The sequence below is a fragment of the Salmo trutta genome, chromosome 32 (genome assembly GCF_901001165.1).
Source record: "Salmo trutta chromosome 32, fSalTru1.1, whole genome shotgun sequence".
Classification (NCBI taxonomy): Eukaryota; Metazoa; Chordata; class Actinopteri; order Salmoniformes; family Salmonidae; genus Salmo; species Salmo trutta.
Genome location: NC_042988.1, coordinates 34,837,940 through 34,856,529, shown reverse-complemented (window position 1 = coordinate 34,856,529; position 18,590 = coordinate 34,837,940). Strand labels below are relative to the sequence as shown.

The 18,590-nt window shown below is 43.7% G+C and overlaps 1 protein-coding gene and 1 pseudogene across 1 annotated transcript in view; both read right to left on the bottom strand.

The window, feature by feature from the left end:
* Positions 1-9,367: 9,367 nt before the first annotated feature.
* LOC115170507 (cytochrome P450 2K1-like) lies at positions 9,368-11,463 on the bottom strand (annotated as a pseudogene).
* Positions 11,464-13,820: 2,357 nt separating this feature from the next.
* LOC115171784 (ATP-binding cassette sub-family A member 3) overlaps positions 13,821-18,590 on the bottom strand; it is a 93,086-nt gene continuing 88,316 nt past the window's right edge. Inside the window, exons 30-31 of the mRNA XM_029728919.1 lie at positions 16,960-17,033; positions 13,821-16,458 (exon numbers count right to left, since the gene is read on the bottom strand). Coding sequence (XP_029584779.1) covers positions 16,336-16,458; positions 16,960-17,033 — 197 coding nt within the window. The 3' untranslated portion in view covers positions 13,821-16,335. The remainder of the gene's footprint in view (positions 16,459-16,959; positions 17,034-18,590) is intronic.

The following is an 18,590-nucleotide window of genomic DNA, read 5'->3' as shown; positions in this document are numbered from 1 at the left end:
ATATATATATATATATAATATATTATATATATATATATAATATATATACTGCTCAAAAAAATAAAGAGAACACTTAAACAACACAATGTAACTTCAAGTCAATCACACTTCTGTGAAATCAAACTGTCACACAATCCCACTTAGGAAGCATCACTGATTGACAATAAATTTCACATGCTGTTGTGCAAATGGAATAGACAACAGGTGGAAATTATAGGCAATTAGCAAGACACCCCCAATAAAGGAGTGGTTCTGCAGGTGGGGATCACAGACCACTTCTCAGTTCCTATGCTTCCTGGCTGATGTTTTGGTCAATTTTGAATGCTGGCGGTGCTTTCACTCTAGTGGTAGCATGAGACGGAGTCTACAACCCACACAAGCGGCTCAGGTACTGCAGCTCACCCAGGATGGCACATCAATGCGAGCTGTGGCAAGAAGGTTTGCTGTGTCTGTCAGCGTAGTGTCCAGAGCATGGATGCGCTACCAGGAGACTGGCCAGTACATCAGGAGACGTGGAGGAGGCTGTAGGAGGGCAACAACCCAGCAGCAGGACCGCTACCTCCGCCTTTGTGTAAGGAGGAGCAGGAGAAGCACTGCCAGAGCCCTGCAAAATGACCTCCAGCAGGCCACAAATGTGCATGTGTCTGCTCAAACGGTCAGAAACAGACTCCATGAGGGTGGTATGAGGGCCCGACGTCCACAGGTGGGGGTTGTGCTTACAGCCCAACACCGTGCAGGACGTTTGGCATTTGCCAGAGAACACCAAGATTGGCAAATTCGCCACTGGCGCCCTGTGCTCTTCACAGATGAAAGCAGGTTCACACTGAGCACGTGACAGACGTGACACAGTCTGGAGACGCCATAGAGAACGTTCTGCTGCCTAAAACATCCTCCAGCATGACCGGTTTGGCGGTGGGTCAGTCATGGTGTGGGGTGGCATTTCTTTGGGGGGCCGTACAGCCCTCCATGTGCTCGCCTGACTGCCATTAGGTACCGAGATGAGATCCTCAGACCCCTTGTGAGACCATATGCTGGTGCGGTTGGCCCTGGGTTCCTCCTAATGCAAGACAATGCTAGACCTCATGTGGCTGGAGTGTGTCAGCAGTTCCTGCAAGAGGAAGGCATTGATGCTATGGACTGGCCCGCCCGTTCCCCAGACCTGAATCCAATTGAGCACATCTGGGACATCATGTCTCGCTCCATCCACCAACGCCACATTGCACCACAGACTGTCCAGGAGTTGGCGGATGCTTTAGTCCAGGTCTGGGAGGAGATCCCTCAGGAGACCATCCGCCACCTCATCAGGAGCATGCCCAGGCGTTGTAGTGAGGTCATACAGGCACGTGGAGGCCACACACACTACTGAGCCTCATTTTGACTTGTTTTAAGGACATTACATCAAAGTTGGATCAGCCTGTAGTGTGGTTTTCCACTTTAATTTTGAGTGTGACTCCAAATCCAGACCTCCATGGGTTGATAAATTGGATTTCCATTGATTATTTTTGTGTGATTTTGTTGTCAGCACATTCAACTATGTAAAGAAAAAAGTATTTAATACGATTTATTTAATTCAGATCTAGGATGTGTTGTTTAAGTGTTCCCTTTATTTTTTTGAGCAGTATATATATATATATATATAAAGTAATTTTTTATATATATATTTACAGGTATTTAACCCCTTATTTTTGGCACTAAACATTCTAAACCCTGTCTAAACTGTGTGTGTGTGGGGGGGGGGGGGGGGGTTCTTTGATCTGTCCTATATCTGAGAGATATAATAAAGATCAGAACAATTCATTTTATTTATTTGTACATATATACAGTGCCTTCAAAGTATTCATACCCTTGACTTATTCCACATTTTGTTGTGTCACAGCTTGAATTCAACATTTATTAGATTTTCTGTTTCATCCTCAGGAGCAATTTCCAAACGCCTGAAGTTACTACATTCATCTGTACAAACAATAGTACGCAAGTATAAACACCATGGGACCACGCAGCCATCATACCGCTCAGGAAGGAGACGCATTCTGTCTCTTAGAGAACATACTTTGGTGCGAAAAGTGCAAATCAATCCCAGAACAGCAGCAAAGGACCTTGTGAAGATGCTGGAGGAAACAGGTACAAAAGTATATACATCCACAGTAAAACGAGTCCTATATCGACATAACCTGAAAGGCCGCTCAGCAAGGAAGAAGCCACTGCTCCAAAACCGCCATAAAAAAGCCAGACTACAGTTTGCAACTACACATGGGGACAAGATTGTACGTTTTGGAGAAATGTCCTCAGGTCTGATGAAACTAAAATAGAACTGTTTGGCCATAATGACCATCATTATGTTTGGAGGAAAAAGGGGGAAGCTTGCAAGCCAAAGAACACCATCCCAACCGTGAAGCACGGGGGTGGCAGAATCATGTTGTGGGGGTGCTTTGTTGCAGGAGGTTCTGGTGCACTTAACAAAATAGATGGCATCATGAGGAAGGAAAATTATGTGGATATATTGAAGCAACATCTCAAGACATCAGTCAGGAAGTTAAAGCTTGGTCGCAAATGGGTCTTTCAAATGGACAATGACTCCAAGCATACTAACGAAGTTGTGGCAACATGGCTTAAGGACAACAAAGTCAAGCTGGAGTGGCTATCAAAAAGCCATGACTTTAATCCTATAGAACATTTGTGGGCAGAACTGAAAAAGCGTGTGTGAGCAAGGAGGCCTACAACCCTGACTCCGTTACACCAGCTCTGTCAGGAGGAATGGGCCAAAATTCACCCAACTTATTGTGGGAAGCTTGTGGAAGGCTACCCAAAAGGTTTGACCCAAGTTAAACAATTTAAAGGCAATGCTACCAAATACTAATTGAATGTATGTAAACTTCAGCTGTAACTATTCACACCCCTGAGTCAATACTTTATAGAAGCACCTTTGGCAGCGATTACAGCTGTCAGTCTTTCTGGGTAAGTCTCTAAGGGCTTTCCACGCCTGGATTGTGCATCATTAACACATTCTTTAGAAAAATTATTCAACTCTGTCAAAGTGGTTGTATTGATCATTGCTAGACAACCATTTTCAGGTCTTGCCATAGATTTCAAGTAGATATAAGTCAAAAATGTAACTCGTCCACCTGAACATTCACTATCTTCTTTTTAAGGAACTCACGTTTAGATTTGGCCTTGTGTTTTAGGTTATTGTTCTGCTGAAAGGGGAATTAATCTCCCAGTGTCAAGTGGAAAGCAGACTGAACCAGGTTTTCCTTCAGGTTTTCTCCTTTGCTTAGTTCTTTTCCGTTTCTTTTTTATCCTGAATTACTCCCCAGTCCTTAACGATTAAAAGCATACCCATAATAAGATACAGCCACCACTATGCTTGAAAATATGTACAACTGAATGGCCCGTGGAAAAGTGAGAGTGGTACTCAGTAATGTGTTGTATTGGATTTGCCGCAAACATGCAGTATTACTTTAGTGCCTTGTTGCAAACAGGATGTATGTTTTGGAATATTTTTTATTCTGAACAGGTTTTCTTCTTTTCACTCTGTCAATTAGGTTAGTATTGTGGAGTAACTACCATATTATTGATCCATCCTCAGTTTTCTCATAGTCAGTCATTAATAAACTCTGTAACTGTTTTAAAGTCACCATTGGCCTCATGGTGAAATCTCTGAGTGGTTTCCTTCCTCTCCGGCAACTGAGTTAGGAAGGAAGAGTGTATCTTTGTTGTTACTAGGTGTATTGATACACATCCAAAGTGTAATTCCTAACATCGTGATGCTCAAAGGGGTATTCAAAATCAGCTTTTTTTTACCCATCTACCAATAGGTGCCCTTATCTGTGAGGCATTGGAAAACCTCCCTGGTCTTTGTGGTTGAATCTGTGCTTAAAATTCACAACTCGATTGAGGGAACTTACAGATTATTGTATGTCTGGGGTACAGAGAGGAGGTAGTCATTAAAAACTCATGTTACACACAGAGTGAGTCCATGCAACTTATTAGGTGACTTGTTAAGCAAGTTTTACTCATTTTACTCATCCGGATGGACAAGTCCATCAGTTGGTCGAACGTGAGGGTGGTGTCTCTGCAGGCCAACTCCCGACGGACGTCCTCGCGCACACTGCAGAGGTAATGGTCGATCAGGGCCCTGTCGCTCCATCCCGCGCCGGCAGCCAGGGTCCTAAACTCCAGGGCGAACTCCTGGGTGCTCCTCGTCTCCTGCCTCAGATGGAAGAGGCGCTCACCCGCCGCTCTACCCTCGGGCGGGTGGTCGAAGACCGCCCGGAAACGGCGGGTGAACTCCTCAAACTGGTCCAACGCCACATCTCCCTCTCTCCACAAGGCGTTGGCCCACTCCAGGGCTTTCCCGGTGAGGCACGAGACGAGGGCGGACACCCTCTCACGGCCCGATGGAGCTAGGTGGACGGTGGCCAGGTATAGCTCCAGTTGAAGCAGGAACCCCTGGCAGTTCGCAGCCTCTCCGTTGTACTCCTGGGGCAGGGAGAGACGAATCCCACTGGAACCAGGTGGAAAAGTGGCGCTCAGAGAAGACCCCGGTTGTGCTGGTGGAGGCGCTGGTAGAACTCCCTGTCTCTCCCAGCGGTCCATAGTCTGGACAACGCTTTCCATGGCGGTGCCAAGATGGTGAAGCATTGCTGCGTGCTCCCGGATGCACTCCTCCACCCCTATAACCGGGGTACCTGCTCCTGCTGACTCCATGGTGGGTCGGTGATTCTGTAAGGGAGCGTGCTGGTGGCAGGGAAGTCAGGCGCAGGAGATCGAAATTGGTATAAACGGAGCAGTTAAATAAGTGCTCAAAAACTTAGAAAACCAAAATATACAAAATAATACAAGTGGGTACAAAACCCGTCGTACACCAGAACATATCTTGCACAATGCTTACAAACAAACAATCACTGACAAGGACAATGAGGGGGAAGAGGGTTAAATACACAACATGTAATGAATGGGATTGGAACCAGGTGGGAAGCAAGACAAGACAAAACCAAAGGAAAATGAAAAGAGGATCAGCGATGGCTAGAAGGTTGGTGACTTCAACCGCCGAATGCCGCCCAAACAAGGAGAGGGACCAACTTCGGCGGAAGTCATGATATATATATATATATATATATATATATATATATATATATATATTTGACATATGTACACAGTGCCTATAGAAAGTATTCAGGCCCCTTGACTTTTTCCACATTTTGTTAGGTTACAGCCACTAAAATGTATTAAATTGTTTTTTTTCCTCCCTCATCAATCTACACATAATACCCCACAATGACAAAGCCCAATTTATCTTTCTCATTATTTTAGCTAATTTATTAGAAATAAAAAAACGGAAATATACAATTTACGTAAGTATTCAGACCCTTTACTCAGTACTTAGTTGAAGCACCTTTGGCAGACATTACAGCTTTGAGTCTTTTTGGGTATGATGCTACAAGCTTGGCACACTTGTATTGGGGAGTTTCTCCCATTCTTCTCTGCAGATCCTCTCAAGCTCGGTCAGGTTTCATGGGAGCGTTGCTGCACAGCTATTTTCAGGTCTCTCCAGAGATGTTTGATCGGGTTCAAGTCCGGACTCTGGCTGGGCCACTCAAGAATATTCAGAGACTTGTCCCGAAGCCACTCCTAGGTTGTCTTGTTGTTTGCTTAGGGTCGTTGTCCTGTTGGAAGGTGAACCTTCGCCCCAGTCTGAGGTCCTGAGCATTCTGGAGCAGGTTTTCATCAAGGATCTCTCTGTACTTTGCTCCGTTCATCTTTTCCTCGATCCTGACTAGTCTCCCACTCCCTTGGCTGAGAAGCAACCCCACACATGAATGATCTCAGGATGCTTTACTCTTGGCATGACACAAGACTGATGGTAGCGCTCACCTTGTCTTCTCCGGACAAGCTTTTTTTTTTCTTCCAGGATGTGGCCCAGAAGTTAATTGACAGCATGCCTGGATGGATTGCACAGGTCTTGAAAAAGAAGGGTCAACACTGCAAATATTGACTCTTGCATCAACTTTATGTAATTGTCAATAAAAGCCTTTGACACTTATGAAATGCTTGTAATTAAACTTCAGTATTCCATAGTAACATCTGACAAAAATATCTAAAGACACTGAAGCAGCAAACTTTGTGAAAATGAATATTTGTGTCATTCTCAAAACTTTTGGCCACGACTGTACACAGGATGGATCATACACTGACTACTAATTAGGTCATAATAGAAAGTGGCCCTAGCGGACGAAACCGACTTGACGGCTGGTTACACAAAGAAAGGGGGTTGGGTTTGAATGAAAGAGCGGGAAGACTTAGGAACAAAAGGATTGGGTCTCTATAGGACCTTATGAAGCTATGCTATCGTAAATACAGAATCTTATGCATTCTAAATAACCACCCATTCGGAAAAGGAAAATGCAATTAATATATTTACTCTGAGCTGTGCTTCAATAAATTGGTTGAAGATGGAAGGCTGGGTTGCCCAGCAGTGTTCTCCCTTGTCCTTTGAAGAATATTTCTGGGCGGATACGTTGTAGCACCCTGTCGTTCTGAAGAGATTGTTTGTCATTTCCTAGGCCACGCACATTTACAGCTTCTGCTGATAACTCGACATCTAAGATGTATCACTTCTTTAGTGAATAAGAGTTCAAAGTTCATACCAAGTTGTCATACTCAGCTCATGCAGTATTCTGGTTGGTGTAGTCGAAATGTATCCTTCCAGCGTGGTGATCGTCACCTTCACATTGAAATTAGCCCTTTTGAACGTATGGACACCAGTCCTCACGTCGTCGGGAACTGAAGTTAATTTCGTTAGGTTGTAGTTGATATTAGCCCTTTTAAACATATGGACATTAGTCCTCACGTCATTGGGAACACAAGGTTGACTTTCGTCAATGGGCTTTTGTAGTGGGGGAGAGAAGGACGTGTTTCATAGTTCTCAACCAATGTCTATTCACTTGGGCTTGGCCAATGAGCGAGCATAGTTTACTTATGAATACAGTTCTCTCATTTAGAAGCTAAAATTACATTTAATCTTTTCAAACAGTTTCATATTTAAACATTTAAATTGCACAACAATTCCATGTGAATCTGATAACTAGAATGTGTAGACTTTCCAAGATACAATTTATGTCGTCCTACCATCAGATATAATGTCCCAGACAATTGATCTGACATCATATTCTTTAAGTACCAACGGACACTTTCAACTGGTTGGATTACAGAAAGATTGTTCTGTTCCCCAACCTTTTTATGTTCCATTACTCTTTCTATCTTAACAAAGGGCTTTCCAAGAGTCCATTCTGTAGAGTAGAGAGAGAAAAAGGGGGAAAGGTATTCATGGGGGGAGGGGGGTCATAAACCTCACCAACAGGGCAACTTCATGACAATAGTAAGAACTTTCACTCTTCATTCATAAAAAAACATAATGAAACCCGATTATTTGCTTATACTGTGTTGCCATGGTGTCCCTTTCAGAAAGGACACCAGGAAGTATGCTGAGGGGTTTGGAAGAATCAAATCTATATCAGAATTATCACAAGATCATTGGTGACAAGTATGCATATGCACCATCTAACGACACTGAATGGGTGACTGCTCCCCGTCCTCCCCACTTATTAGTGATGGAAGCTTCAACACTGAATGGGTCCATGACTGCTCCCCGTCCTCCCCACTTATTAGTGGTGGAAGCTTCAACACTGAATGGGTCCATGACTGCTCCCTGTCCTCCCCACTTATTAGTGATGGAAGCTTCAACACTGAATGGGTCCATGACTGCTCCCCGTCCTCCCCACTTATTAGTGGTGGAAGCTTCAACACTGAATGGGTCCATGACTGCTCCCCGTCCTCCCCACTTATTAGTGATGGAAGCTTCAACACTGAATGGGTCCATGACTGCTCCCCGTCCTCCCCACTTATTAGTGATGGAAGCTTCAACACTGAATGGGTCCATGACTGCTCCCCATCCTCCCCACTTATTAGTGGTGGAAGCTTCAACACTGAATGGTTCCATGACTGCTCCCCGTCCTCCCCACTTATTAGTGGTGGAAGCTTCAACACTGAATGGGTCCATGACTGCTCCCCGTCCTCCCCACTTATTAGTGGTGGAAGCTTCAACACTGAATGGTTCCATGACTGCTCCCTGTCCTCCCCACTTATTAGTGATGGAAGCTTCAACACTGAATGGGTCCATGACTACTCCCCATCCTCCCCACTTATTAGTGATGGAAGCTTCAACACTGAATGGGTCCATGACTGCTCCCTGTCCTCCCCACTTATTAGTGATGGAAGCTTCAACACTGAATGGGTCCATGACTGCTCCCCATCCTCCCCACTTATTAGTGATGGAAGCTTCAACACTGAATGGGTCCATGACTGCTCCCCATCCTCCCCACTTATTAGTGATGGAAGCTTCAACACTGAATGGGTCCATGACTGCTCCCCGTCCTCCCCACTTATTAGTGATGGAAGCTTCAACACTGAATGGGTCCATGACTGCTCCCCATCCTCCCCACTTATTAGTGGTGGAAGCTTCAACACTGAATGGGTCCATGACTGCTCCATGTCCTCCCCACTTATTAGTGATGGAAGCTTCAACACTGAATGGGTCCATGACTGCTCCCCGTCCTCCCTACTTATAAGTGGTAGAAGCTTCAACACTGGAGGTTTAGGAGAGAGTCCTCTGACCAATGGGATCAGTGGGAAGCAATTGTCCATGGGGTCTCATCGGCCTACCAACACCTCATGACGGACCAACTCAGAGGACCTTGAATCCACCACAGGAGATATTCCAGTCATTGTCACCCCACTGGCAGGCAAACATGGTGGAAGCTTCCTCTGTAAAAGACAAGCGGAAGAGCTCCCTGACACCAGCGAATGGCAACCCCTGGTGCGCAGATATTTAACTGCCACCATCCAACTCCTCCTGGCCAGGGAGGATGTCGACATCCCTACCTTGGAGATTGAGCCAAACAGAGATGCCCACTCTACTGATATCAATTTAGCGGTCACCAAGGACTGCAGCAAGGTTTTGACTGAACCTGATAATGATAACAAGCACTCTATGGCCCCTGATCAAGTGCAGATCCATATTACTGAGGTGTCTTCCAATAACAGCAAATTCTAAACATTCAATTACAATTAATCAACTTTTTGACCCCATGAGGCATTTTCTTAAAATGAAATGTCTTGTTTTTCATTATAATGATTGTAATCCCCTCATAAGGTCATCACAGGAAGTAAAACTAGCAACCACAATAGAAATGCTGCACTGACGAACAGTTAAAAGCACTATATTGCCTCTGACCTGATTATGACCTGTAATTTTCTGTTAATTTCCTAATGATTTGACATGTTAAATCGCCAACATTCATCAACACCCAACAGGTGAACTACTACACATGATCAATGTTTATTATGGTGTGTCTTGTCCTTAAATGTGCATCGGGCCAAGATTCACTCCTCAAACTATCATCTCAGACCCAGCTCACAGCACAGAGCTGGTGAGGTGAAGGATGGAGGGTGAACCCCACAGATGGTGTGAGGTCCAGATCATCCTCTGTTACTCCAGGAGGAGGAGAGAAATGAAAGTGCTACAGGAGAGAGGTGAAGAAGAGGAAGAGCTCCATCCTGGCTAGACTCTCTCCCAGTCACACCCTACGACCTGTGAGAGAAAGACATGGGAGATAACATGAAGTCTGTCCAATAGATTATTCTAGAACCACTTCCTGCACCGTGCTACAAAGGTACATTGAAGGAGTTATTAATACCTGCAGAAAAGGCAATGAAGGCGTCCCTCTTGATGAATCGGCCCTGCTCATCCAGAAAGTGGGCTGGGTTAAAGGTGTGGGGGCTCTCCCATTCGCTCTCGTCCTGCAGGACGGAGGTCAGTAGAGGAAACACAGACGTCCCCTACAACCAATAGAATTAGAGACAAATCCAGAGTATAAGAGATGATTGACATTAAAACATTTGCTATTAGAGATGGGGTTACTTACAGAGCAATTCAATGATCTCTAAATGTATACATTTTTGAAACATTACAGATTCAATCATATCTGGTGCTTTCCAGTATGACAGTGCAGTTTCAGTATAAGAGATTTGTCTCTATAATGACCAATACATTATAGTCATGAGATTTACATGCAAATGTATGATGAAAACCGGGTATCTGACCTTTTTCATTAAGTATCCCTGGAAGGTGACATGAGGGATGGACATGGGTACAATGTTGGTCAGTCTCTTGGATCACTGCATTAGTGTAGGGCAGGTTATTCCTATGACCCTGCTGATCTCCTCCTGGACCCGGTCTGAGACAGAAAGGATGGAGGACCAAAGTTACTATAAAGTTAAACCTCAACCCCAAGGGACCTTCAAACAAGAACTAGGAAGGTCGGAAATTCAAACCAGAACTACAAAGGTTAAGCTACACAGAAACATGTTTTGTTGTATGTGACAAACGTTCTTTGGCGTAGCTACGCATGATCTTCAGTCTGTATCTGTATCTATTGGTCCTTACCCTGTATGTGGGTCATGAGTAGCAGCGGCCATCAAAGGGTTGTCCCTGTGGTGCCGGTCCCAGCAGCAAACAGATTCATCACAGAATACATGAGGTTATCGTCATGGTAGAAGGAGTCTATGGGGCCTGCATCCTGACAGACACAGACCCACAGTTAACATATAGAAGTCACATGGCTGATTCAAAGAACACACATGTTGATGACAACTCCAAGGTTATTTTAGTAAACTAAAACTAGCTAGTAAACTGAAATATTTGGCTCTGAAACAATAATATAAAAACTGAAAATAAAAGTTAAACTATTGTTAAAAAACTAGCCATGTACATATGTGAATATTTTTGTATTTTGTTTCTCATTCTTTTACATTATGTTTTAAACTTTCTCAGATTATTTTTCATATTCTTTCTTCATATTTTTTAATCCATTTTCCAAACTAAGACATAAAAAAAATACAGGCACACTGATATGCCACTGATATGTGATGCCACTGATGAAAGTTACTGCGTTAACTCTCCATACCTCCAGGGTCTGCTTTCGGACAAGGAACGAGTCCACGAAGCCTCTACACATCTGAGGGTTGAGAGTCTCAGTAAAACACTTGATCAACTCTTTTTATCTCCTTGTTGATGTCAACATTTTCCATCAATTTCTAGTTTTTCAGCCACAGACCCAGCCAGGGAAACATGATGTACACCGATCTCCTGATACAGAAAAGGAAAGCATTAGCTCATATCATTTTGCACCAAGACATCCATAGGACTGATTTCCCAGATCTGGGTCTGGTAAACTGCCTCTTAGTTTCCTGAGAAAAAAAGATTGAGAAACAAAGTGCACTAAATAAGTAGATGGTACCTGAATAGGTGCAGAGCCTGTGGTCTCATTGTCTGTCCACCATGCCTTGGAACTGAGGGTCATTGTATTCAAACCTGCTGCCGTACACAATGGAGATGGGGCCCCACAAGGGTGCGTTCTCAGCCCTCTCCTGTACTCCCGTTCACCCATGACTGCGTGGCCATGCACGCCTCCAACTCAATCATCAAGTTTGCAGAAGACACTACAGTGGTAGACTTGATTACCAACAACGACGAGACGGCCTACAGGGAGGAGGTGAGGGCCCTCGGAGTGCGGTGTCAGGAAAATAACCTCACACTCAATGTCAACAAAACAAAGGAGATGATTGTGGACTTCAGGAAACAGCAGAGGGAGCAGCCCCCTATCTACATTGACGGGACAGTAGTGGAGAGGGTGGAGAGTTTTAAGTTCCTCGGCGTACACATCACGGACAAACTGAAATGGTCCACCCACACAGACAGCGTGGTGAAGGCGGCGCAGCAACGCCTCTTCAACCTCAGGAAGCTGAAGAAATTTGACTTGTCACCAAAAACACACCTACTTTTACAGATGCACAATCGAGAGCATCCTGTCGGGCTATATCACCGCCTGGTATGGCAACTGCTCCACCCACAACCGCAAGTCTCTCCAGAGGGTAGTGAGGTCTGCACAACGCATCACCGGGGACAAACTACCTGCCCTCCAGGACACCTACATCACCCAATGTCACAGGAAGGCCATAAAGATCATCAAGGACAACAACCACCCGAGCCACTGCCTGTTCACCCCGCTATCATCCAGAAGGCGAGGTCAGTATAGGTGCATCAAAGCTGGGACCGAGAGACTGAAAAACAGCTTCTATCTCAAGGCCATCAGACTGTTAAACAGCCATCACTAACATTGAGGGGTTGCTGCCAACATACAGACTCAACTCTAGCCTTTTGGCAAATTCCAAGCAGGCTGTCATGTGCCTTTTACTGAGGAGTGGCTTCTATCTGGCCACTCTACCATAAAGGCCTGATTGGTGGAGTGCCGCAGAGATGGTTGTCCTTCTGGAAGGTTCTCCCATCTCCACAGAGGAACTCTAGAGCTCTGTCAGAGTGACCATTGGTTTCTTGGTTACCTCCCTAACCAAGGCTTTTCTTCTCCTGATTGCTCAGTTTGGCCAGGAGGCCAGCTCTAGGAAGAGTCTTGGTGGTTCCAAACTTCTTCCATTTAAGAATGATGGAGGCCACTGAGTTCTTGGGGACCTTCAATGCTGCAGAAATGTTTTGGTACCCTTCCCCAGATCTGTGCCTCGACACAATCCTGTCTGGGAGCTCTACGGACAATTCCTTCGACCTCATGGCTTGGTTTTTGCCCTGACATGCACTGTCAACCGTGGGACAGGTATATGCCTTTCCAAATCATGTCCAATTAATTGAATCTACCACAGGTGGACTCCAATCAAGTTGTAGAAACCTCTCAAGGATGATCAATGGAAACAGGATGCACCTGATCTCAATTTCGAGTCTCATAGCAAAGGGTCTGTATTCTTATGTAAATAAGGAATTTCTGTTATTTTTAATACATTTGCTGTTTTTGCATTGTCATCTGAGGTATTGTGTGTAGATTGCTGAGGAATATTTTTTTTAATCCATTTTAGAATAAGGCCGTAACATAAAATGTGGAAAAAGTCAAGGGGTCTGAATACTTTCCGAAGGCACTGTATAGGCTGACCATATTTTTCAACATAACGGAACAGCCTCAACAGAATGTAGAACACGGATATCACGTAGATATCATTATCTGTCATTATTTCATACTGTAATCCGCCTATACTGAGCAAGAGAATTTACTGATTAAATGTGATCACAAAACTGAATAAGAGGAAGTAGGAATACAGTTCAACCTCGATTGTATTTTAGGTCTGATTGTGTTTCACACTTTCTGAAGAAGCAGTTAGCAGATTGTGAACATGAACAGACACTAATCTCTCTCACAACTAAAAAATACTTTTCTCCATGCTTCCTGGTAATATGAATGTCTTTGACCAACCCCTACTTTTCCATTCAGGGGAGTGAAAGAATAACCCCAGCCCAATAAAGGTTTCCCAGACAGATTCAGCATAGTCCTAGACTGGGAAACCGGCCCATAGGTTCCAGGTTGTATGACATATATGCTAATCTGACAATACAGCAGGGAATAGGGAGGTCAAATAACTGGTCCTGCAAGATTTCTGTCCATCAAAGTTTCTGTGCCTTCCCCTCTGAAAACACCAGAGAAAAACTGGGTTGTAACTAATGAGGAGATACACACAGGTCATGCTCTGATTCACAAACAAAGCATATAGGTGTTAACGGTATATGACCACAGTGTACTACTGGCTGAGACCAGCTGGTCCAGTTTTATACATTTGTAGAACAGCTGGCTTATTATTAGAAATACCTCATCATTGATCATGTATAATGGGAGTGTGGTGTTTCTAAAGTAAAGCAATACTAGTTTTTGTTTCAATTTGCATAGAGCAAATTTAATTTAAAAATAATAGCAGTAATTATACAGTAGACAAGGTTAGTTCCATGATACAGTACATACGAGTACAATGATGAAGATTCCCTTTTTTAAATATGATACATTGTATTTTATCCTAATCATATGCATCATCATCATCAATGTTTTCAAGTTCTCTTTTACTTAACTCAAAATGAGATGTAGCTGTAAGACATGTCCATATAGATGAACTGGCATCTATGATATGTAGAAACGTAACAAAAACATCATTTTTCAGGACAGAGCACTGTATAATCAATAAGCCCTATTTTTTGTCTTCCAAACATGAACATCAGCCTCTATTTAAGTCTGTAACCACTTGCCTATCAGTTTGTCAACTATCCTACGCAGTGCTTAAGTTCAACCATCCCAGAAACAGCCATTGTTGCAGAGGTTTACTTCAAAAGTGCTTAAAAAAAGTCAACTCGTTAGATTGAGTGAGCTATCGGGGGGGGGGGGCAGAGTTGATCCTTCATGGTCCTTGTGTGAGGCTGTTGCATTGATAAGTTAACTGTCTTCAGAAACATTCTTTTAAAAAGGACAGTTTACTTTATGTGAAAACATCAACAACAAAAAAATCAGCTATCCCTTTAAGACGTTTACACTATGCTCCCATGACTACTGTTGATAGTTTAGACACATAACCACATCAACCAGTGTAGCATTGGGAGAACATAGGAGACTTAGCATGTCTAGATACAAGGGGACTAAATATTGGACTAGGCCTAAACATTTTCCACAAAGCAAAAACATGTATAAATGGAATGCTGGGACAAGAAGCAGGAATTCTCTGTCTGGACAGAAATACTTTCATTCTTGTGGAAGCTATTGTCTTTAAACCTCACATTCTCATTCAACCTCTTCATTCAATTACATTAAGGGTTTGCAAATGGGAACAAAACAGCCAATGGATGGAAAAAAGTGACTGATTTGTTGACTGGACGGTGTGTTACTCTATAGTAAAGTACTCTAAACTCTATATTAAGAGGACGTAACAGTGCATTGGTCCATAGCTGTAAATCATCTACACATTGATAAGCAAAAACATCATTTTGTTTCAGCCTTCAGGAATAACATTGTAGTACTGTAGTAGTATAATTGACAGCAGTAAAGGGACAGCACACAAACAAATAAAGTTAACATGAAATGCTTAAGCTGCAGTTAAATTAGTGTGGGTAAACCAACCAAAAAACACCTCACTTAAAGGGATAGTTCAGCGATTTCACAAGGTCATTGACCTATCCCTTAAAGTCAAATAACATATCTGTACCTCAGCAGGTGGATATAGTGATTCTGTAACTATGACACTGCATCAAACGTACTGTAGCCCTTAGAAAGGGAAGTTGTTCTTCAGTCAGTGGACACCATGCTAAGGATAGAAACCACACAGTCCAACATGCCCAAATCCTTCAAGACGTTTTTTCTTTCTGAATCTTGCAATTAGGAATTTCAATGATGGTCTGAGGGCATTTTAATATCTAGCAGGCTTTTTGTGTGCCATGCAATGCAGTGCAGAGGGGTTGTTGTTCATTCAAACATGGAATTGTTAGCTAATGTTCCTGCAACATTTCTGCAAACCAATCTAATGATTTCCTACAGGAAGTGGCTTCAGTACCATGAATCTATTACATAATTTACATCCAACCAAAAAGGATGAGCAAGCGTTAGAGCATAGCATTTACCCTGGCATGGCATTAGCATGGCATTTACCCTAACAAAGAAAAAAAATGTGTTGATTTGTTTTACAATTGCCTCACTTGAAGTGCCTCATTGTATATTTCAATCATATCAGTGACGAACAATACCCACTGTGCACAACTGTTTAGGGTCACAGTAAGAATCATATGAGGAGACCAAAATGATACATAACAAAGAAAGCTGCATACAAGTTCACAAAAAGGTCTATCACACATTCACAACCCTGCCTGTCACACATTCACAAGGCTGAGTTGTATTGTACAGAGTAGACCACTCATATCCAGTGGTATCCAGTTGTTTACATGGTATTTAAACGGCAAAGACAAAAAAGGGGTAACATCTGAGATTCCTTACTTGGTCGTATAGCAGACCCCCCCCCCCCAAACCAAACTCCCTAACCTTGCCTCTGGACTGACCTAAATGTCCAACACACAAACTGATTGAACAGAAGAGAAAGGAGTGGTTGATGGTTAAGACCCAGGCTTGGATCAACGGGTCCAGTCTGGTTGGCGGTCCAAGCCCAGCGGGGTTAGAGGGAGCTGGGGTTACATGGCCACGTTGAAGTCCGGGTGTCCAGGGATTCAACCTCTGCTCCATCACTGCACAGTGTCTGTCTGTGTGTGTAGATCAAGACCTGATCATAGCTCAGTGGCGCGTCACATAGTCGAGTCCATGTACACAGGTCATCCACACAGAGTGGAGAGATACACACGACGGATGGACAGACAGAAAAAGAGAGAAACAGAGAGATTCTTCCACCTCACGCCATCTATTTCCTGCTGCAGTGCTGGAACTGGGCGAAGCTGAGGAACACCTGTTCCAGGGAGATCTGGCTCACAGCGTAGTCGTCGATGTTGTACTTCTCTTTGGCTGCCTCCAGGGTACCAAACACCTTGGGGAGGATGAAGAGAGGGGAGAGAAAGAGGGAAATAAGAGGGTGAGTCAGTGCTTAGCCTGAAATCAAAAGCTGTATCTGACAACTTCAATAGTGTGGAGTAGTCAGATACAAATCGAAGGCAAATACACTTAGTGCCAAGAGTCATTACACTCTTCCTCCACTAGATGGTGCTCTTACACAGTCTAAAAAGACAGGTTGGCTGACAGGTAAAGGTCTCCACTAGATGTTGCTATTACAGTCTAAAAGACAGGTTGGCTGACTGGTAAAGGTCTCCACTAGATGTTGCTATTACACTCTAAAAGACAGGTTGGCTGACAGGTAAAGGTCTCCACTAGATGGTGTTATTACAGTCTAAAAGACAGGTTGGCTGACAGGTAAAGGTCTCCACTAGATGGTGCTCTTACACAGTCTAAAAGACAGGTTGGCTGACAGGTTAGAGCCAAGGAGAAGGGTTAGGGAGTGAATAGGGACCGGCTGAGAAAGAGAGATAGTTACCTGTGCCCAGGTGAGAGTCTTGTCAGTTAAGTGGTAGTGCACCATGCCCTGGTGTTCATCTGTTAGTAGACTTCCTGTTGAGAGAAGGAAGTGATGTCATGTTAGACCAACCCCCTAAACCAGGTATTCCCAAACTGGGGTAGGCGTAGCCTCGTTTCACTGCCAAAAATAAAATTAAACCATCTAGAGTTCATCGAAACAAAAACACAATGTCAAATACAGGCAACCTAGTCAAATAATTAACATCCAATCACATTAACCTCTCGGGAAACCTTCACTCTTGCGCAAACATTTAGAAACGAAACTTGAAAAATAAGCCACGGGAGTTTTTTGAGTGAGAATTAAGATGACTTTTGAGTAGTAAGACGTGTATAAAAGCAACCGATACCATTAATAAGAAGGGGCTAGAAGCATCTTACATGATGAGCTACTGAGTGGCTAGGACAAGCAAGCCCCAGACTATTGTGGAGGACTTAATTCTTCCCGCTGCCGCGGACATGGCTGGGACAATGCTGGGGGAAAAGGCCTAAAAAAAATACAATGTCTTCATCAAACAACACTGTTTCACGACGCATCAGTGACATGGCAGGAGATGCTTTGAAACAATTACTGCTTCGCATACAAGCCAGTGAATTCTATACGTTACAGCTGGATGAGTCAACAGATGTGGCGGGCCTGGCACAGCTCCTGGTATATGTCCGTTACGTTTATGGGGGGTCAATTAAGGAAGACATCCTCTTCTGGAAACCAGGACAACAGGAGAGGATATGTTTAAAGTGCTGGACAGCTTTGTGACATCTAATTGACTTTGGTGGTTAAGATGTGTTGGTACTGATGGAGCAAAAGCCATGACAGGGAGACATAGTGGAGTGGTAACACGCGTGCAAGGAGTTGCTCCCGACGCCACTTGGGTACACTGCAGCATCCACCAAGAGGCTCTTGCTGCCAAGGGAATAACTGACAGCTTGAAATACATTTTGGACACTACAGTGAAAATGGTTAACTTTGTTAAAGCAAGGCCCCTGAACTCTCATGTATTTTCTGCGTTATTCAATGATATGGGCAGCGACCATGTAACGCTTTTACAACATACAGAAGTGCTCTGGTTATCAAGGGGCAAAGTATTGACACGTTTTTTTAATTGAGAGAAGAGCTTAAAGTTTTCTTTACTGACCATAATTGTCACTTGTCTGACTGCTTGCATGATGACGAGTTTCTCACGACTGGCCTATCTGGGTGATGTTTTTTCTCGCCTGAATGATCTGAATCTAGGATTACAGGGACTCTCCGCAACTATCAAAGTGCGGGACAAAATTGAGGCTATGATTAAGAAGTTGGAGCTCTTCTCTGGCTGCATTAACAAGGACAACACACAGGTCTTTCCATCATTGTATGATTTTTTGTGTGCAAATGAACTCAAGCTTACGGACAATGTCAAATGTGATATAGCGAAGCACCTGAGTGAGTTGGGTGCACAATTACGCAGGTACTTTCCCCGAAACGGATGACACAAACAACTGGATTTGTTATCCCTTTCATGCCCTGCCTCCAGTCCACTTACCGATATCTGAACAACAGAGCCTCAACAAGAGAGCCTCATTGAAATTCAAACAAGCGGTTCTGTGAAAATG